At 35.7% G+C, this 22916-nt stretch overlaps 1 protein-coding gene, 1 long non-coding RNA gene and 1 pseudogene across 3 annotated transcripts; 2 read left to right on the top strand and 1 right to left on the bottom strand.

The window, feature by feature from the left end:
• Positions 1-431: 431 nt before the first annotated feature.
• On the top strand, positions 432-2000 carry LOC147567183 (uncharacterized). The gene is made up of 3 exons (XR_015237575.1): positions 432-678; positions 843-956; positions 1636-2000. It is a non-coding gene; the product is annotated as an uncharacterized LOC147567183 (long non-coding RNA).
• Positions 2001-3006: 1006 nt separating this feature from the next.
• LOC147567182 (pentatricopeptide repeat-containing protein At5g66520 pseudogene) lies at positions 3007-7548 on the top strand (annotated as a pseudogene). The gene is made up of 2 exons (XR_015230711.1): positions 3007-5127; positions 7119-7548. The product of XR_015230711.1 is annotated as a pentatricopeptide repeat-containing protein At5g66520 pseudogene (transcript).
• A 390-nt stretch (positions 7549-7938) lies between these two features.
• LOC147567181 (NAD(P)-binding Rossmann-fold superfamily protein) lies at positions 7939-22916 on the bottom strand. The gene is made up of 4 exons (XM_086653799.1): positions 22512-22916; positions 21393-21586; positions 21144-21316; positions 7939-8343 (listed from the first exon to the last, which is right to left on the bottom strand). Exons 1-4 carry the CDS (start codon positions 22807-22809, stop codon positions 8274-8276), a joined length of 735 nt encoding a protein of 244 aa, XP_086509925.1. The 5' UTR covers positions 22810-22916; the 3' UTR covers positions 7939-8273.

The raw sequence follows: 22916 nt of genomic DNA, 5'->3' as shown, positions 1-22916 counted from the left end.
TATTGCTAACTCACATACTGTGTTGTGCTTGTGCTGGCAAGAGAGATCAATTTGTTGGTCCGTGTGCTAACAAGAAAGTACCGATAGGTCCAGTCCAATGGTCGAGATTTTAGAATTTAGGTTTCACTAAATAAATGTCAGTTAAACTTTTTTTTTCTTGAAATAGTGTTCAGAACTTGAATTGATGCATGAAGAAAGAATATAAGCAAGAGTAGAATCAGAGAAATGAGTAAAGGATGAGAAGTTAGAGAGAAAAAAACAAACGAGGTTGGATGCTTATAGATTTATAAGTTTTTGATATGTCTGCCAATATTTTTTTTTGTTAAAGATTACTATAGTATCTTATCCAAAAAATGATGCTATGCCCGGCGGTTTTCCCGGCCGAATCCCGGCCAGCCGAGTTGGCAGTCCAACCAGGCATAGCATCCTGACGTGTTTAGAGTGAAGAGGGCAGTTTTGCTTATTTTACAAATTGGTCCCTCAAGTTTGAAGCCTTTTCAGTTGAGTCCATTCTCCAACTCAAAAGCAAAACACGGGATTTCATTCCCTCCATCCCCTCTTTCTCCAACAGCTAGGGCAAAATAGTTTTCATTCTCTAAAAACGATTTCAGCTAGGTTTTAGTTCAAACCCACTCGAAAAATACCTCTTCTTCACTCGATTCCAACCCCAGGCATCAGGTAAGTTCATCCAACTTTACTCAAAATCGATTAACATAACTAAAACCTAGTAAAATTCTAGGGTTTTATTAGGTAGTAGTTCTCAGGTTTTAGGACCAGTTCGTTCTTCTTTTTCTTAGTTTCATTTGCTTGATTCTAAAAGGGTTATGCTCGAATCTTGACAGAACTAGGGTTTTGCTCGATTCCATCATCAGGGAATAAGCCGTTCGCCTCGCTCCTTCAGTTGGGGTTTGCTCGATTCACATTGTCGAGTTTGATTTGCTCGATTCCATCATCAGGTAAGTTCATTATCTACTTCCAATTGGATTTTCATCAATTTTGGTTGGCTGAGAATGAAAATCGTGATGTAGTTCTACAGAGGTTCAAAATTGGCTCAAAGGTGAAGTTGCCTTAGTTTCTAATATCTTTCATTTTTCTTATTGATTTTGCCCTAATCTTGCCAAATTGATTCATGTGAATGTTTATGATTATGACTGTAATGCTATGTTAGATCAAGTTGTTTTTTGCACCTCTTTTGATAAATTTAGGAAAATAACAACTTGCGGAAAATCTAGTTTAGATATAGTCAATGGTTTAAATTTGTTATTTTGGTTGTCATCTTATGGGACTATAATGTCATGTAGTTTGCTTGAAGATGTGAGAACAAAATTATGCATTTGGTTCAACTTTGATGTTGGAAAACTTTATGTTAGACTGGTATTGTTTTTTTCATTTAACTACTTAAGAATCATGGGCTTTATATGTAACGTTTTCTTGTTTTGAGATACAATTGCTTAACAAATAGTTAATTTCATGAGTATTTCAAATGTGTTTCAGTGAAACAGTTCTGTGTATTGGAGTCTGTCGTTATGAAAGAATATGAATTATCTTTTTGTTATTGTGCATTCGAATTTGACAAGAAAGTTATATCATCTTTTGTGATCATGTTATAATGTCCAAATGCTTTTGTTGTCGCAGGAATGCGGGATGAGACCCAAAGGACTCTTGGACCTAAAGGATCAGGCTAGAGTAAACTTAGAGCCTCGGAGCATGCAAAGACTCTTGAACCTAAAGGATCAGACCTACACAAGGCAGCTGTTATTTGGTGACAGTTGGATACCCACCACCCAAGGGTACATATGGCCCATCACTCAACATCCTCGTAAGGCTAATGACATTGAATCAGAGAAGGAATTTGTTTAATGTGATACTATAAAAGATTGAGTTATTCTTTTTTTTTTTTTGCAATTCAGTAATGTTTGTACACTACGAGTGACTTTGTTTTGAGCTTACAAACTCAAGTAAACTGCAAGCAATTCTGTTGAGAGATTTTGTTGATGGAACTTTATTGACTTTTTTCAGTTCAGAGAGTTTGTTGATGGAACTTCCTTGATTACAAGTCCAGCCACCATATTCTGCAGAAGCAAAAAGAATAATGGAACTATGTTGATTTTATTCAGTTGAGCGGAGTTTGGGACACCGATTAATCACTTATTATTAATTTTGAAACTATTTGTCATTTGATTTTAGGTGTAATTGATCTAATTTTGAAGTATTAACCAACCAATTTTCAATTTTTCTCGAGTTTGAAACATCCAAACCTATATCTTTAAACTCATAATCAATAAATAAACGGCAAACTTGAAATTTCTGTGGGTAAATAAATCAAACATCTTACAAACATGTTAAAACTAGGATACCTTTGTATCATATTCATCTCAAATTAGAAAACGAAAAACAACACTCGATCTTTCTCTCTGTCTCCATCTTCTTCAGTCTTCACCAAGTTAGATGAAGAATATAGGAAGAAAAGAGTTGAGTCTTGGTGCAAAGCTGTCGGAGTTTGGACAAAATACTGATCTATCATCAAGATTTGTAAAGAGAGGGAATGGTAAAAACCTGATTTCAATTTAATAGAGTAAACCTTGGATCGATTTATATATAGAGAGAGAAATCTGATCGATTAAAAGACCAATACCATTGGATTTCAATTTAATAGAGTAAACCCTAGATCGATTTATATATAGAGAGAGAAATCTGATCCATTAAAAGACCAATACCAATGGATTTCAATATTGGATGAAGAAGAACGCTACTTTAGTGTTTCAAAGGCCTCAAACCAGACCTGCTTATTCCCCTTTCCCATGGGAATCTCTTTTCTGATTTCTTCATATGGATAGTGAGAAGTCCTTTATTGTAATTAATTAAACTTTAAAGGACCAGATCTCTAACTTCTTAAAATCCTCCCAACTTGGCTTTCCACGTTAGATGCTATGCCCGGTTGGCGTGCCAAGTCAGCACGCCGGGTTTCAACCGGGATTGGGGCCGGGCATAGCATCATTTTTGTTTGGCTAAAGAGTCAGCTAGGACTCTTAGAACATTGCCTTGACAGGGTAAATGATACAGTGAATTCAAAGTGAAAATCATCTTTCTTTCTCTCTCCTCTGTCACTTCTCTACAACTCAAAATTGCAACTTTCTCCCACTTTTCAACGGCTACCCTCCAATCTCTCCTCCCACCATGTCCCTCTATCCACCAAATCAAGCAAGCTCACGCCCTCATCACTGCCATCGGTCTCTCGACCAATGGTTCCATTATGGGTCACCTCCTAGCTTCATTAGCTCTCTCCCCATCTTCACTAACATCAGATTACCCACTTTCAATCTTTCAAAATATCAAAAACCCAAACATTTTTGCTTCTAATAATACCATTCGATGCATCGCAAAGTCTGAAACTCCTCAAAATTCACTCATCTTTTATAAATCCCTGCGTTATAATTCATACTTGCAGCAGTCTAACAATTATACTTACCCATTTGTTCTTCAAGCTTGTAGTAAATTTTTGGGTTTTCATGAAGGAACCCAAGTTCATTCTCATATTATTAAACTTGGGTTTGCTGAAGATGTTTATATTAGAAACTCTTTGATTCATTTTTATAGTGCGTGTCGAAAAACAGAGAATTCACAGAAGGTGTTTGATGAAAGTCCTCAAAGAAGAGATATTGTTACTTGGAATGCGATTTTAGCGTGTTATGCTAGAGAAGAGCGGTTAGATGTTGTGGAAGAGTTGTTCTGTAAAATGCCTGAAAAAGATGTGATTTCTTGGAGTACATTGATAATGGGCTACGTTCAGGGAGGACAACTAGAGAAGGGTTTAGAGTGTTTTAGAGAGATGAGAGAGAGAGGACTAGTTCCTAATGAAGCGATATTGGTTACTGTTCTTTCAGCATCGGCTCAATTGGGTTTGCTTGAACATGGTAAATTAGTTCATTCCACTATAAAATCATTAAATTTCCGAATGAGTGTGCCTCTCGGCACATCCCTTATTGATATGTATGCGAAATGTGGTTGTATTGAGATGGCTAGACAAGTTTTCGAGGAAATACCTCGAAGAGATGTTTGGTCATGGAATGTTATGATCTGTGGGTTAGCCACACATGGTCTAGGAAAGGAAGCTCTTGCACTATTCGAAAGATTCAGAAAAGAAGGGCTAGAGCCAGTTAATGTGACCTTCGTCGGTGTCTTGAACGCGTGTAGTCGTGCAGGGTTTGTTGATGAAGGGCTACGATATTTCAATCTAATGACAGAAGTTTATGGTATTGAGCCAGAGATGGAGCATTACGGTTGCGTGGTTGACCTCTTGGGCCGTGCTGGATGTGTGGCTGAAGCCCTTGAATTGATCGAGAAGATGACAATTCAGCCTGATCCCGTATTATGGGGAACCTTATTAGGTGCGTGTAAGATTCACGGGTTAGTCGAACTGGGTGAAACTCTTGGTAGAAAACTAATTGAATTAGATCCTACTCATGATGGTAATTATGTTTTATTGGCAAACATTTATGCAAAATCTAGAAAATGGGAAGATGTTGTTAAAGTTAGAAGATTAATGGTTGATAGAGGGGCTAATAAAGTTGCAGGATGGAGCTTGATTGAAGCAAATGGGAAAGTTCATCGGTTCACTGCAGGGGATAGGGACCATGAGCGTTCTTCGGAGATTTATAAGATGTTGGATGTGATTGAAACACGATTGAATGAATCCGGATACTCGCCAGATGTTTCACCAGTTTTGCATGATATTGGAGAGGAGGACAAGGAGAATGCAATTAAGGTGCATAGTGAGAGACTAGCTATTGCTTATGGTTTGTTAGTTACAGACGTTGGTGATTGTATTCGAATTGTGAAAAATTTAAGGGTTTGTGGGGATTGCCACCAAGTCTGCAAGATGATATCCAAGGTGTTTCAGAGGGTGATTATAGTGAGGGACGGAAGCAGGTTTCATCATTTCAAAGATGGAACTTGTTCTTGTCTTGACTATTGGTAAAGTCAAGAACATAAAAGTAAGTAGTCCAAGAGCTTCATCACAGATAAATCTTGGTTGTCTTGTTTTTGACACCCACAACGGCAATCTAAGATCTCTACCCGGATCAGTTTTCGGACTTTCTAATGCACATTCCTCATGATGGTTAAGAGGTAATTCTTTCAGCACATATGCATATAAAATTTTTTCATTGTCTGTTGTCCATTTGATACATTTACTGGTTTGGAACATTTAGTTGCACACATGGGTGTAATTATTAGCATGCATGGAAAAAAATTTTGAACAATTTGAATTAATAAATTGAAAAAGCTTGTGTGGAAGGCCACACTGGTTATACATATTCTAATAAATTTTCATGTTATAGTACGTTGTTCTCCCAGTTAAACACAAACATAGAATGACACCGGTGCTCTCTCTCTAAATTTTTTGTTATTTCTGTACTTCCATATGCACCCAATTATGGCTGCTGGTATCATGTTCCATAATTTCTTTCCTTTTTTCCTCTTCGTGGTCATGTCCCACTGTTCAAGTGCTGCCTGAATGTGTAATGGTTGGCACCAGCTTGTCTTGCTGAATTAAGGAAGTAGTTCCAGATGGCTGATGCAACTTTGCAATGTAGAAAGAGGTGGTCCGCTGATTCTTTTTCACAAACAGATGCACATTATGCATCTGTTTGTGAGTTGAAATCCCCTATGTTTTAGATGGTCCATTGTGGGGATTTTGTGCAGACAAGCAGCCCGGATTGTAATACTCACTCTGGTGGGGATATGGTTATTGACCTCTCGTACAAGTTTTTCACTGATAATGCTTCATTCTCACATGTTCTCCAATCATCTCTCTCTGAAGGTTTGTTTCTTTCCAGAATTTCCATTAGGTTCGTGAGAATGGGTATCTCCCAGTCATTCAAGTTTCTTCCGACGGACAAGTCCCAGCCGTCCTGTGCTGTATTAAATACTTGGTTAACTGTGGCCTCTTTTGTATCGGTGATGGCGTATATGGCCGGAAACTGTTTTTCAGGCTGATAGTGTAGCATCATCCCAGAACCTTATTTTCTGTCCATTGCCCAGTTTCCATTTGGTGAGCATGATGAACTCATCTACTCTGTTTTGGATGCCTCTCCACACGCCGCATCCATAAGTTTGTTTCTTCCTGTTTCTCACCCAAGTTTCTTCTGAATCCTCATACTTTCCACTATGATGCTCCTCCAAAGTGCTTCCTCTGTTGTGAATCTCCAAAGTCATTTAGATAATAGTGCATTGTTCGTCACTTTCAGGTTCTTCACCCCTAATCCACCTTGTTTAGTTTCTTTGCATACCATGATCCAAGCCACCCAGTACAACCTCTTCCTATCTTCGTTATCGTTCCAAAAGAAAAGTCGCACATTTTATTTTCCATGCATTTCCATACTCTGGTGGGGATATTGAAAGAGAAAAAGTATATTGGAAGTGCTGCTAGGACTGCCTTCACCAGAGTAAGTTTTCCCTCTATGCAGAGGTAACGAGCGTTCCAGTGTGCATGGAAAAATCTTGTCTGAATATTCATATCTATGTTAAAAATATACAAAATTTCGTAACGTATTTTCGTATTCATATGGGCTAATTAACTGTGTCATAGCATTCACCAGATACTGAGCATAGCCTGTATTTCCCATCACATAATGCTACCAAGGAGTGGATTGCAGAATCTTAGGCTTGGCAGAAGAGTTCTGAGTTTGGTGAAAATAGTGGTCTCGCACTGAAGATAGAAACATAGAACTGATTAGCTTTCTTATGACATTGACTTTGAGATTACCTCCGAAACTTTCCCATGAGGTGTACCTTGAACTGTTGTTTCTTTTATCTTCTGCAACTCTCTGAAATATCTGAGTTCAACTTTTTCTCTATGGACCTGTCTTGCTTCCTTCATGTTCATAAGTATAACTTAAAGCACGAGTCTCGAAGAAATATGCTAAAGATTGTTATTCTCCTCTGATATATAACCATGTATGTTGCGAATAATAGTTGGAAGGAGCTCCATAGAGAAGTACCGTTGTCTTGAGGGCGACCTTGTACTACTCTGTAGAGTTCTTACCTTTTACCATTGCACAAATACATAAATGATATTGATAATGCCTATTTATTTTTGTTTTCGTTTATGCGACCAGGTATTCTGTTGGAGATTTTTTCTATGTGGTCGAGCGACTTCATTTCTTGTTCCTTTGCCCTCCCATCCGATATTGGATGTGACTGAGCTATTGCAATGGCAAGGCTATCAGTGAAGGAACTCGATGAAGGTGGAGCAAGACGATTCGATTCTTAATACCACAACAACCTCCCTAATTATGAACATATCTCCTCCCACGAGAGACTCTTAGTCCTTACATTTAGTTTCAGTCTGATCTCTATTTCTTGTTCTCGATTACAAAAAGGTAAAAATATTCACCTTATTTTTTTGTTGGCTTTGTTGTTTCTTACTAAGCTGAGAGATTGGTTGTAAATTACATCTTGGAAGTTAGTAATCTATTGGAGAAGGTTTTGTTACTGTGGTTATATAAATGCTTATTAATATGTAATGTATGTAGATCTTGATAAAAAGTTTGTTCAGTGAGTTATTGCAACCCATAAGATAGCACAGACTTTTACAACGAATAATGTGTGACTAATACCATATTATATAAGTTTTGATTGATAAGGCTTGGGGAAACGGCTTTATTCTATTTTTTGCTCCACTACTAGCACAATCGGGGTAGATGGGATTACTAGTTGTGCATGTCATTCTTTCTATCTAAACAAAATTGAGACAAGTTGGTCGATGGGCAAAAATTTAGTGAACCTCTGCATGATGTGATTTTCAAAAGCTATCGTGTAAACAATTACACAGAATTACAGGGGCTCATTTACCAGGCATCATCCGCGCCCCATAGCATGCTTGCTGACCTTGAGTACCAAACACGGCGTATATACACTAACAGATCCATAAGACTGTAGTAAAATCCACAACTTTTGATTAGGTGTTAGAAGTTCGTTTCAAAATTTCTTAGGTTAATTTTCACCAAATACAACAGAAAATCAGTCTAAGAGAACGTCTGACAAAATTTTTTAGCTTAAACATTCCTTGCATTTAGTTTCAGTCTGATCTCTATTTAGGTCTACACATAGGTCTGCCTCTGCAGCTACTAGTTCCAAATTACTCAAATTTGTTCTGCTTCAGACTACACATGTAAAAAACAGTTGGATTTAAACCCTTTTTGTTGACTGGTGCCGGGCGAAGATCTATACATTTATTTGATCACTACTCGATCTTAATAGTGCTGCTGTTGTCAGACAGTGAGAGATGCGCCATTGTCAGCCATTGTGAGATTGAGTATCATCTCAGCTGCTTTTGGGGCCCTGCAGATATTGAGGCATAATAGGAGGCAAACAAATAATTAGACGTTGAAGTATGGAACAACATGCCAAGAATTTTGATTTATATATATGTGTGTGTGTATATATGTGTGTGTGACACAATCCCAGCTGCTAGCCCAAGGCCTAACCCAGGGGCATGGGAGTCACTGGAGGAGAGCCTCAGTCCTATGCACAAACTGCGTCACAATATGGAAAAATGGGGAAGCTTGAGGCAGGACTCCTACTCTACTGCCTACAGTCCGAGTAACTCCTGAGTTCGACTATACAAATAGGGAGAAAAAGGAGAAAAAAGAACAGATCCAACAGCTGAAAACTAGAAGATCACATGCTCTCTGCTTCTCATGCTTGCTAGTGAGTAATGAGCTGTCCATTACAGCATGCATCAATTAAGCCTGTCAATGGATATCCGAATATTCGACATCCGATCCGCATCCGTATTCGAATTTAAAAAAAATATCCGAAATTTCGGATTCGGATATTCCTTATCGGATATCTTCTTATCGGATATCGGATTCGGATACACTCATATTCGATCCGATAAATATCCGTATCCGATAAGTAATATAAAAAATTAATAAAAATTCATATTTATTCATAATAATATATAAAATGTATGGTTGAGATTTATTATTTGGATCTAATGGTTAAAAATTTAAAGAAAAAATTTAAAATTTTGTTAGAGTTTCGGATATTCGTTAATATTATCGGATTCGGATTCGGATATTGATTTCTAATATCCGTCGGATAATTATCGGATTCGGATATTCGGATAACTTATCGGATTCGGATACGGATATGCCTATATCTGATCCGATAAGCTACCGTTTACAGGCCTAGCATCAATTAGCCCCATGAGCTTTCCAATACAAAAATATATAAAACTCATCAAATGGTAAACCCTGTTTGACCAATAAATTTTTCGTGTAAAAAATAGTTGAGGGAATAGGATGAAAGATTGAACTGGTGAAACTTAACAGTTGAAATACTACATATCGGAGGTCCACATGGTCAAGATTATACGTACTGTAAAGTTGGTTGACATAAAGAAAGGGGTCGATAGCATGCACCAAAATGTTGCTGAACCAAGCACTGGCCAGGTTTAGTAAGGTCCTAAGCAGTCAGTCTAAAGTCAATTGTTCAATTGAATCTCGACTGCACATAAAGAATATGTAAGCTTCTGGCAATCTCTTCTTAAATATCGCATTAGCAATATTAGTCCCCATCCATTATCCTTTTCTAAATCCATAGTCAAACCAAACCCACTCAAAAAAAAATTTTGAAAAAAAACCCACTCAAAATCAAGGTTACCGAATTCGTTGACTCTACCGGCGTACCGCAATCTGGTTCACGCGTACCCTTTTAGGGTGCATTCGCGTACCAGATCGTCAATTGGGGCGAACCTTACTCAAGATGGAAAAAATACCACAAAAACTAGTTTTCGAAAGGAAAAATAGATAAAAACATGTATTGTTTCTTGGAATATTCATCTTTCGGAGTCGAACCATGATTCTCTTCACCGATCTAAAATATTGTTTAGGGTTTTTAGAATCTTCATCTTTTACAGTTTCATCAGTTTTTCTTTTAGAGTTCCACAGTTTGTTTAAGGTTTTTAGTTTCAAAGATGAATAGAGAGAGAAAGTGGAGAAGAACAAGACGTGAGGCAGATGACAATAAGTTTTTAGGGGTTACTTCTATAAATATAGGGTTTCCTTTTCCCACCGCTGGATTAACTTGTTTGATTAGGATCATCGTCAGATCAAAAGGACTATGAAATTAGAATTCTTTTAGGACTTTCTCTTCGGCCGTCATATCATTTGATTATTTTCTTATTGGGACTTGTGTAAATATTGGGATGTCTCCCAATGAATTCGTTTTCTATTTAATTGGGATCTTTATTGTAAACCTACCAATACAATAATATTTGGTAACTTCCCAACCAAATTTAAAAGTTAATATCTAAATTAGACTTGATTAATATTGGGTTTAAATTAGATTTGACCAACCGAATTTAAGACTTAATATCAAAATTGATCAGTTTTTTGAATTTGATTAATAATGGGAAAATAAGAACCTACTTTATTTTACGGGTTGTTGTCTAAATATCATATTTTATTATAGGTAGTTTTCTATGCAAATAGGATTTCTAAATAAGTCTCACCAATTTTAGTGATCTATATAAACAGACACCACAAAATAAATATTAGTGTTCTACAATCAAGTTATCATATTTAGAGGTGAACATTCTGTATCCGAACCGGCCAATCCAAACCAATCCAAACGGTTTTGGCCGGTTCGGATACCGATCCAAAAGGGTTCTGGATTGGCTCGGTTGTTTAACTCACAAAACCGGGGGGTTCGGATCGGTGTGTGGATGAGGGTTATGGATAACCGCTAGAACCGAACCGAACCGAACCGTTTCACATCAAACAAATAATAAAATAATAAACAAACAAACCCTAGTAAGTAACCAAATATCCCAATTTTTTTTCCCAAACACGAACAGGAAGCCAGGAACAGCCGACGCCCTCTGCCCCTCTCAATCTCGATCATCTCTCTTCCTCTCATTCTCTCTTCCATTCGAAATTAAACAAACTCAAGTCTTGATGAGTTAATTCTATATTTCTATTTAGTAGTACTCTCTCAACTCTCTCAACTCTCAAGCTAAGGTAAGACAAGTAGACAACTCTCTCTCTCTCTAGATTTTGGTTTATTTTTTTGTTTAGGTTTTGGTGTTCTTGATGAGTTAATTCTATTTAGTTTATACTTTATACTTTCTAGGATTTGATTATGTATCTTTATGTTATAAATTTCTTGATTATGGATTATTGAGTACTAAATCTAGCAATCTAGGGTTCATTTAATGGTTTCTTTATAAATGATTTGAAGAAATAATTTGCTTAAGTTGATTACTAAATAATTTGTTTTCCTTTTTAGGTTCTGAATTATTGATTACTAAATCTAGCCATCTAGGGTTCATGTTCTTAAATTGATTAAATTGAATTTAAGAACTTCTGCTACAGATTGATTAAATCTAGCCATCTAGGGTTCATGTTCTTAAATTGGTTATTAATTACTAAATCTAGCCATCTAGGGTTCATGTTCTTAAATTGATTACTAATTTGTTTACCTTTTATATTGTACATAGAATCTATGGTTCATGTGCTTAGTTACACATTCTATTTTCATATTGTACATAGAATCTATGTTAATTACTAATATAGTTCTGATTAATGAAAACATCATCTATGTTAATTACTAATATAGTACTAAGACTTGGGAGCTTTGACAAATCTGCAGAGTTTCTTTTGATTCATAGTACAAACTCTACAAAATGCAGATTTGTAAAAGCTCCCAAGTGTTAGCACTTCGTGGATGTAAGATTTCTTACCAATAAGAACTTTGGTTTTCATAAAAAAACACTTACTTAGGCTACAATTTAGATGGTTTTGAATCTATTTCCTTTCTCTTTTATTCTTTCTCATATATGGTGGAGATTTAAGTCTTACCAAACCTAATTGTGATTGAAGCACGTCACACTTGTGATTTTCTATTTGTATAATTGTATATACAAAGATAGAGTCTTTTATAATTATTTAATGCTTTCCTTTTATATTTCTTTCAGGGTTAATGTGGTTTTGAATATTTATCACTTCGAATTGTTAGTATGGCTACCGCTTCCTCGTCTGCATCAGTTACGGTAATTATCTTTCTCACTTATCTTTTATCTTTATAATGTGGTGTTAAACTTGTTTATATTCCTTAATAATTCATCTCTTTAAGACTTGGTTTCTTCTTCATTTTCAGATGGGACATGCAGCTCCGTCATCATCGGAGCCTACAGATCTCACTCCTGATCCTCCAACACCTATGGAGCAAAACGATGAAATTGGAGGGACAACCCAATCTGCGGCAACCTTGACTCAAAGTCAAGGAACTACCCCTTCTGGTAAGAAAAAACCTGTTAGACCTCCTTCTGAAGCTTGGACTCACTTTACCAAAATAAGAGGAGATAAAGCTAAGTGCAATTATTGTGGCGCACAATATGCATGTGACTCGAAAAAAATGGAACATCTAATTTGAAAAGTCACATAGCATACAAGTGTAAGAAGTATCCCGGTAGAGAGACAAATCAAAAAAGTTTGTCTTTCGAAAAAGTTAAGGGTGAAGGAGGGAAACTAAGTACCACTACTTTTAGTGCAGCGGCTTGTCGTAGAGCATTAGCCAGAATGATTGTGAAAGACGAATTACCATTTAGTCACGTTGAAGGTGAAGGTTTTAGAGATTATAGTCACACTCTTGAGTGTAGGTTTATTGTCCCATCTCGTATCACAGTTGCACGTGATGTCTTGTCCATGTATCTGGAGGAGATGAATGTTTTAAAGACATTCTTAATATCATCTGGTCAAAGAGTGTGTCTTACTACAGATACACGGACTTCTGTGCAAAATCTTAATTATATGTCTTACTGCTCATTTCATTGATAGTGAATGGAAATATCATAAGAAAATCTTGAATTTTTGTCAAGTTTTGAGCCACAAGGGAGAAATGATTGATAAAGCAGTAGAATCTTGTCTACTTAGATGGGGAATTGACAAAGTGTTCACAGTTACCGTTGATAATGCTAGCTCTAATGATTTGGCTGTGGCACATTTGTCAAAAACTGTAAACAATTGGAAGGGGTCGATAATGGGGGGTCTCTTTATGCACATGAGATGTTGTGCCCATATATTAAACCTTGTTGTTACTGCTGGGCTCAAGGAGTATGGGCCATCAATTGACAAAATTCGAAATGTGGTGAGATATGTTAGGGCTTCTCCTGCGAGATTGCACAAGTTCAAAAAATGTGTTGAAAGAGAGAAAATAACTACAAAGAAAAACTTGTGTCTAGATGTTACTACTAGATGGAACTCTACTTATCTAATGTTAGAGAGTGCAGACCCATTTCAGAGAGCTTTTAAGCGATTAGAGCAACAAGATAAAACGTTTGCCCGTGAGTGTAGTGAAGGTGAGAAGAAAGGGGTTCCTATAGATGAGGATTGGGAAGTAGCTCGTGCTTTTATTAAATTCTTGAAAGTTTTTTATGATGCAACTTTGAAATTTTCTGGATCTTTACAAGTTACATCTGATTCGTTTATTTGGCAATTATGCATGATTCATACTCAAATAAGATTGTGGTCAGAAAATAAGGATCCATTTTTGAGGTCAGTAGCAAATAATATGAGAGAGAAGTATAACAAATACTGGGACTATGGTAAGATTAACCCGATTCTTTTTATTGCTACATTACTTGATCCACGACAAAAGGAAACAGGCCTACGATATCGTTTGGAATTGCTCTGTAGTGATGAGCAGGTATGTGCTTTAACATCAAAGGTAATGAAAACTTTAGAAGAATTATACGAAGAATATAAGTTACTTTACCTTGGTGCCAATGAAGGTGTTAGTGAAACCGTACATCAAGTTGAAAATAGAAATGATGATAAAGAAGTTGATATTGAATCACTACTTGCAGCTGGATTTGAGAAGCGTGTTAAGGAAAGTGATAGTGTAGAATACAAAACTGAAATTGATAAGTATTTGATGGAAGGATGTGAGAGTCGATCGGAGTCTCAGTTCGATATCTTAGCTTGGTGGAAGATTAATTCTACAAAATTCAGAGTTTTATCATGTATTGCAAGAGATGTTTTAGCTGTTCCAGTCTCTACCGTTGCTTCTGAATCAGCATTTAGCACGGGTGGACGAATCCTCGATCCATTTCGAAATAGTTTGTCACCAAGAACAGTAGAAGCATTGATTTGCACACAGAATTGGATACGAGTTGGTTCAGGGATTGATCTTCGTGCTTCCATGGATGAGATTGAAGAACTTGAGTCTGGTAATGTGATATTTGATATTCTTTTGTATTTGTAGTTTTATTTCTTTTAAGTTTTAGCTATATTATTCTCTAAAACGTTGATATTATTTGGGTTGCAGGTGTCTTGGGTAATGTGGATGATCTTGAATTTGATGATGATCTATGAGATTGAAGAACTTGAATCAGGCAACTTCACAATCTTCTCAAGTTCTCATTTATTTTATGAATTTGTATCATTTTGGTTCTTAGTCATATTTACATTATTTATTTTTGTATTTGTGTTTTAATCTTTTTGGTTCTTAGTCATATTTGAATTGCAATATAATGTCTTTTGTGTTTGTTTATATGTAGCTTAATGAATGTGGAATGGAGATAGCGTTCTTAGTACGAGGAACGGAGGGAGGAAAGGATCTGGAGGGATTTAGCAATCTACGACTCTACGTTTTGAACTTATGTTTATAATTTTCTTTATCACTTAATGAGTTAATGTTGAGAACCTATGTGACTTGATGATTGTCATTTAATGTTGAAAACTTTACGTTTTGAACTTGTAGTTGCAGCAGGTTTATGTCGAAATTAGAAATTGTAGCAGGTTTGTGTCGGAAAATGAAAATTAGGTGTATTAAAATTGCAGCAGGTTTATGTCTGAAAATGAAAAATAAGGTGTATTAAAATTGCAGTTGGTGGTTCGGTTATCCAACCGAACCAAACCGCTCATACAGTGTTCGGTTGGATAACCGAACCGAACCACAGACGGATTGGCTCGGCCTTTGTTTTTCAGAAACCGCTACTTCCGGTTCGGTCTATGGATGGCTTCAAAATTTCGGTTATCCAACCGATGAACAGCCCTAATCATATTAGTAAAAGAAATTGAATCTTAAATAGTGCTTCAAAAGATGGCATTCGAAAAATAAAGAACAATAGATGATAGTGAAATTGGATCATCATAGGTGCATAATGTTGATGAAGATGGTACTGACAATATTCATAATTTAGATGAAGAATCCGATGATGAAGAATCCTACGAATGATAATACTAGTTCAGGCTCGAAAGCTGTCAAAAGAAGATTTGAAGTCCAAGTCGTTGCTTAACGAAGTAGTTCTTGGTGGTGTTAATTAATCAAAAAATCCAAGAGGGTCAAAGACTTGGTCTTGCAAATATTGCAGAGGTAATTTCACTAGTTCATATACACGTATCCGTTACCACTTTTTTGGTGCTCCAATTGGAAAAGAAAGCTGGAATTAAGCGTTGTGATGCATTGATGAAGAATAGAGATCAATACGAGAAAGTGAGAAAACAAGTATATGAAGCAGAAGAAGTTTCACTAAAAAACTCTACGCTCACAAAACCAAAACAAGCATTATCAGGTGGTCCTCTTGAAGATGCATTCAGAATTATGGATATAGTTGATATGAAAGTGATGAAGGGATTGTGTGCAAACGGAATTCCTTTTAATGTCTTGAGAAATCCTCGATTTCATGAGATGATAACATCAATTAACAGAGGACCTAAAGATTACAAAGCTCCATCTTATGAAAAAGCAAGACCTACTTTGTTAGACGAGTGTAAAAGAAATATTGAGAAAGATATGACACCTGTCAAAGATACATGGTATTCTCATGGAGTTTCTATTGTTTCAGATGGTTGGACTAATATTAAACATCAGCCTTTAATCAATTCATTGCAGTAAATAGTCGAGGTGCCATGTTCTTGTATGCTCAAGATTTCGAAGGGATAGAAAAAACAGGTTTAGCAATTTCAAAATTTCTACTTAAAGCAATTGAAGAGGTGGGATCATCTAACGTGTTACAAGTAGTGACAGACAATCTAGGGAATTGCAAACTTGTCGGTAAGGAAGTTGAAAAGGTATACAAACATATTTTTTGGTCTCCTTGTGTAGTTCATACTTCAAACCTTATTTTCAAAGATTTGGCAAAAGAATTTTATTGGTTTATACGTATTTATAGAAGAGGAAAAAATATTGTCAAATACTTTATAAACCACACGCTATATTTAGAGCTCATTTGAAACTAGAGCTACTTAAGTTAGCAAAGACTAGATTTGCATTGCTTGCAAAGACTACTATGCAGTACGACTCGGCCGAGTCAGCCGAGTGACTCGGGACTCGGCTCGGACTCGGACATACACCGAGCCGAGTCCTGACTCGGGTCGTTACTAGTATATGCCAATTTTTTTTCCTTTATTTGTCACATATTAATTCTGTTTTTGAAAATATTCTAGAAATACCAAAATTTTCCGTTTCTTTCAAAAGATTATTAGTAGTAAGTTGCAATTACAAAGTTTATTAGTAGTAAGTATTTAAACCTTTGGAATAGCAAAAGATTTTCTAGAAATATACCAAAACATAGTTATAGAAAGTTGCAATTTAGTAGTAAGTATTTAAAATCTTTAGAATCCCAAAAGATTTTTTAGACATTAAAAGAAAAATTTATTAGTAGTAAGTATTCAAAATATACCAAATGATTTTCTGAATAAAATATTTAAACTACCAAAACATAGTTTTAGAAAGTTGCAGATTAGTTGTTAATTTTCAGTTTTGAAGTTTGAACATGATTACATTTTGAATTGCCGTATTAATCATATTATATGGAGTACATACATTAGTAACTACTTATGGGAAGCAATGAGATCGACTCTGGCTGACTCGGCCGAGTGACTCGGCTGACTCGCCCCCCGACTCGGACTCGGATCTTGGCCGAGCCGAGTCCGAGTCGTACTACTTAGAAAGACTAGATTTGTATACCTTTTCAACTTCCTTACTAGCAAGTTTGCAATTCGCTGCATTGTCCGTCACTACTTGTAACACGTTAGATGAATCCTACGTCTTCAATTGCTTTAAGTAGAAAATTTTGAAATTGCTAAACCTGTTTTTTCTATCCCTTCGAAATCTTGAGCATACAAGAACATTGCACCTCGACTACTTACTGCAATGATATAGATCAAAGGTTGATGTTTTATATTAGTCCAACCATCTGAAACAATAGAAACTCCATGAGATGATGAGAATACCATGTATCTTTGACAGGTGTCATATCTTTCTCAATATTTCTTTTACACTCGTCTAACAAAGTAGCTCTTGCTTTTTCATAAGATGGAGATTTGTAACCTTTAGGTGCTCTATTAATTGCTGTTATCGTCTCATGATATTGAGGATTTCTCAAGACATTAAAAGGAATTCCATTTGCACACAATCCCTTCATCACTTTCATATCAACTATATCCCTATCCATAATTCTAAATGCTTCTTCAAGAAGACCACCTGATAATGATTGTTTTGGTTTTGTGTGTAGAGTTTTTTAGTGAGGAAGAAACTCCAACTTTTTCTGCTTCATATACTTTTTTCTCACTTTCTCGTATTGATCTCTATTCTTCATCAATGCATCACAACGCTCAGTTCCAGCTTTCTTTCCAATTGGAGCACCAAAAAAGTGGTAATGGATACGTGTATATGAACTAGTGAAATTACCTCTGCAATATTTGCAAGACCAAGTCTTTGACCCTCCAGGATTTTTTGATTGATTAACACCACCAAAAACTATTTCGTTAAGCAACGACTTGGACATCAAATCTTCTTTTGACACACGTGATAGTTCAGTGAATTTAGCTTTCGAGCCTGAACTATTATTATCATTCGTAGGAATTTCTTCTTCATCTAAATTATGAATATTGTCAGTACCATCTTCATCAACATTATGCATCTGTGATGATCCAATTTCACTATCATCTCTTGTTCTTTTTTTTCCGAATGCCATCTTTATGAAGCACTATTGAGGATTCAATTTCTTTTACTAATATCAATAACTTGATTGTACAACACAAATATTTATTTTGTAGTGCCTCTTTATATATAGATCAATAAAATTGGTGAGACTTATTTAGAAATCCTATTTGCATAGAAAACTACCTATAATAAATATTATATTATTAGATATTTAGAAAACAACCAGTAAAATAAAGTAGGTTGTTATTTTCCCATTATTTATCAAATACAATAAAGATTCCCAATTAAATAAAAAACTAATTCACAAGTAAACTTCCCAATATTTACGCAAGTCCCAATAGGAAAATAGTCAGATGATCTGACAGTCTGAAGAGAAAGTCTTAAAAGAACTAATTTAATAGTCCGTTTGATCTGACGGTAATCCTAATCTAACAAGTTAATCCAACGGTGGGAAAGGAAACCCTATATTTATAAAACTAAACGCTAAAAACTTATTGTCATCTGCCTCACGTCTTGTTCTTCTCTCCACTTTCTCTCTCTATTCATCTTTGAAACAAAAAAACCCTAAACAAACTGTGAAACTCTAAAAGAAGAACTGATGAAACTGTAAAAGATGAAGACTCTAAAAGATGAAGATTCTAAAAACCCTAAACAATATGTAAGATCAATGAAGAGAATCATGTTTTTATCTATTTTTCCTTTCAAAAACTAGTTTTTGTATTTTTTCCATCTTTAATCTTGAATAAGGTTCGCCCAACTGACGAACTGGTACGCGAACACACCCTAAAAGGGTACGCGCGAACCAGATCGCGGTACGCCGGTAGAATCAATGAATCCGGTAACCTTGATACAAACGTATTTTTTGGTCTCCTTGTGTAATTCATACTTTAAACCTTTTTTTCAAAGATTTGGCAAAAGAATTTGACTGGTTTACAAGTACTTATAGAAGAGGAAAAAATATTGTCAAATACTTTATAAACCACACACATGTTTTAGCTATATTTAGAGCTCATTCGAAACTAGAGCTACTTAAGGTAGCAAAGACTAGACTTGCATCGCACTATATATTGTTAAAGCGACTTCTTGATTCTAGAGAAGCACTTGCAACCACTGTTGTTGTTAGAACATGGAAAGATTTAGTAAAAAGAACTAAAGAAGAGATGATCACACAAGAAAGTTAGGAGCATTAGTTACAGAAACTATTAAAAGTGGTGAATTTTGGGATGATATGGAAAATATAATAATCATCACCAAACTGGTATATTTTCTAATCAAATTTTGTGACGGAGAACGTAAAAAAATGGGTGAAATTTACGAAATGATGGATAATATGTTTGGTGAAATAAAGGATATTACGAGAGATGAAAAACACACAGACAAGTATCCCCAGAGTGAAAAAGATAGTGCTTAAAAGATGAGAAAAATGAATATTTCAATGCACTGTCTTGGATTTGCTTTAACACCACGATTTTATGATCCTCGATATCTTGCCACACCTGCACCAGGGGTACTACCAGGAAGAGTGCAAATCAAGACAAGGAATTGATGATGGGAGTTATGGAAGCATTTGAAAAAATATCAGAAGATGAAAAAGAGTCAAGATTGTTTTGCGAACAATATGCAATATTCCACCCAAGGAAAGGCATGTATGCCATGGCAGCTGCCCAAACTAATGCTGTGACCATGGACGCTATTGATTGGTGGTCAACATATGGCTCAGAATCTCCAGAACTAGCAGAAATGGCAAAGAAGGTAAAATTGTTATTATTTTTAATATTACTATTGTTCATAGTTGAATTGTTTGTTCGTTTATTTTATAAGTATTAGCTCAACCAATTACTAGCTCATCAACAGAAAGAAATTGGAACACATATTCATTCATTTATAATGTGAAGAGAAACATGTTGAATTTTGAAAGAGCTGATAAATTGGTATATATTCACTCCAACATTCGTCTCCAGTATAGATTTTCCGAAAGTTACAAGAATGGTCCGTATAAGAAGTGGGACGTAAATCCTAAACATACACATATAGATGATTCTGTTGTCAGGTTTGAGGAGATGAGTTGGGAATCTCTTGAAGATGTGCATGTTGATGATGATAATGAAGATAAAGAGATACCATCCAATGCTCAGAGCAGTTCAAGTTCCATATCAAACTTTGCAAGGGGAAGTAGTTCAAAAGGCAAATGATATATGATTTAGTACTAATTGTTTGAGTTTTTTATGCTATATATTTCCGTTTTAGTCAATTTTTTATTTTATCTTCAAACATAAATTAAATTACTAATTACTAATTTCTTAAAATAGTTTACTTTAAAATATTTATAAATTAATTAGATTGGTGAAGTTTAATTTCATTATAAATTTGAATATATATATATATATATATATATATATATATACATACATATATATTTAGATTAATGAGCGTACCGACATAGGGTACCAAAATAGCGTACCCTAGCGAATTGCGTACCGAAATAGCGTACCAAAAAAGTATACCCCAACGTACTGCGTACCCGTACCCGTACCGCGTACCGGAACGTACCGAGTTCCAGGTAACCTTGCTCAAAATTTGTAGTTAACAAACTCCATTTGTGGTGAACCTAAATATCAATTGGAGAAACATCCCACCCCACAACGAATCCAAGTAATCACACAAATAAGTATTTTTCTGCACAAACGTCTCCAGATCAGAAGTCGTCCTCTACTCTATATTTCTCTAACCCGTTTTGTTTTTTTATCAAGTCATATCATCCAAATAAGAATGATTCAAACGAAATCATGCATGGAAATCCAATCTAATGGAACCACAATGCTGTAACTAAGCAAGACCTAAGGTGTCGAGAAATTGTCCGCAATCTAAAAAATCACTATCTATCATACATTACTCCATCCTCAAATCTTATATATTGTATCTCAAATTAATGTATAAAGTACATTGAACTCCATCCTGACTCAATCTTTTCTGCCGTATTTAAGGACTGTAGGAGTGTGAAGAATACTTCCTAAGAAGTCGAAATAGTTCAAAATTTCTACAAAACCAGATGATGTAATAAGACACAAAGCATGTTGACAGAGGTTCATGTGCCTACTTGCAAATATTTATGGACCTAATTCTTAAACCAAGCACATAAGATGTAAGTGAAAATGCAGATTGAAGCAAAGAAGAAAGACACATACCAAGCTTCAGGTGTCTGATATGATGAAGCTGACTGGCCAAAGCAAGACGCAAGCATGTCAGTGTTTACAACTCCTGGACTAAGTGCAACAATTGCCATCCCATCAGGAATTTCCTTTGCTACTGATCTAGTCATACCCTCGATTGCCCACTTTGAAGCACAGTAGGGTGCGACCTGTCAAAACATTGTTATGCTTAAGTCATTTATACATCTTCAAGCAGCTATCGTGAACCTGGATTACGAACAATACCTGTGCAGCTCCAGATCTTCCCCATCCAGATGACATGTTGACAATAACTCCTTTCTTTCTTCCAACCATATGAGGCATGAAGTGACGTAATACATTAGCTACTCCTTTTATATTAATATCTATCACTGCATCAAATTCTTCAGCTGGCACTTCCCAAATCTTGTTGTTTTTATTAATGGTGCCTGCGTTGTTTACTGAATAATACACTGTTTCAGTTTTCTTGAAACCCATTTGATGTAGACATATCGACTTTATTTCATTATGTGAGCGAGATGATGAATACAATCTACAGAATCTGTGCTTACCAATAACAACAAATAAATAAACCATCACTAGTTCTAACGCAAATGCTTCCTAAAGGTTAATGGTCATTCTTCTCTTTTCAACAAATAAATAAACCATCTGTGCTTACCAATAACAACAAATAAATAAACCATCACTAGTTCTAATGCAAATGCTTCCTAAAGGTTAATGCTCATTGTTCTCTTTTCAACAAATAAATAAACCATCTGTGCTTACCAATAACAACAAATGAATAACTTCAGAACATTAAACTTATACGTCACACGGTTACAGAAGAAAATACTAAAAGATTGGAGAGGTGTATGTCTAATACGACGAAAGATGGCACAAGACGATCTTAGGAAGACAAAATACAGGTTCGTACATGCATGGAGTACACGAACCTTATGTACGCAGCCATGTAATTAGCCACATCATTTTAGGCGTTTCCATTTATTTCGTTTTAGTTTTTCCTAATTGAATTTTTATTCAAAACCCTTCTTTTTATTGGTTACTTAGGAAATTCTATTTAGTTAGAACGTAACAAGTTAGCTCCTTTACTTATTAGGGTTTCATTCTGTGCAATTGAAAATTAACAACAAACCCAAATTTTTCTAAAAAAGACAATCTCATCAAGATCCACATTGACATTTCCTCTATAAATTTCACAATCACCTTTTCTAATCTAACTTTTCCCATTAAACAGTGAGATGCAAAGAATAGTAACAAACAAGCCAGTGGCTATAACCCAAACATAAAAAAGTAAAACAATCGATAATGCATGGAATATGTAACAAATCATGAGAATTAGGGCAAAAGAATTGATGTGATATATACCTATAATATCAGGTAAAAGTTTGGAATCTGTAACAGTTTTGGCGAATTCAGCAACATTAGAATCGAAACGAATATCAGATTTGATCAAGAGATGTTTAGAGGAAGAAGAAAGTTGAGTACGAAGAGAATCGAGTTTATCTTGTGAACGTGAGCATCCAATAATGGTGTGACCTCTCTTCGCCATTTCTAAAGCTAAAGCTTTTCCGAGTCCTTTGCTTACTCCTGTTATAAGTACTGTCTGAGACGAAGCTACGTTCATCGCCGCTGCTACTACTGCGGCCGATGCCGGTGGCAACATTTTCTTTTCTATTGTGATCGTCGGTGGCTGCCGAAACTGTTTGTTTTTTTTGTTGGGAGGAGGGAATGGGTTTTGTGAACCGTATGTGGAGTTTTATGGGAGGAAAC

The sequence above is a fragment of the Eschscholzia californica genome, unplaced genomic scaffold, assembly GCF_041429995.1.
Source record: "Eschscholzia californica isolate CP2 unplaced genomic scaffold, dmEscCali1.0.p SCAF_1, whole genome shotgun sequence".
Taxonomy (NCBI): Eukaryota; Viridiplantae; Streptophyta; class Magnoliopsida; order Ranunculales; family Papaveraceae; genus Eschscholzia; species Eschscholzia californica.
This window is presented reverse-complemented; position numbering and strand designations above follow the sequence as displayed.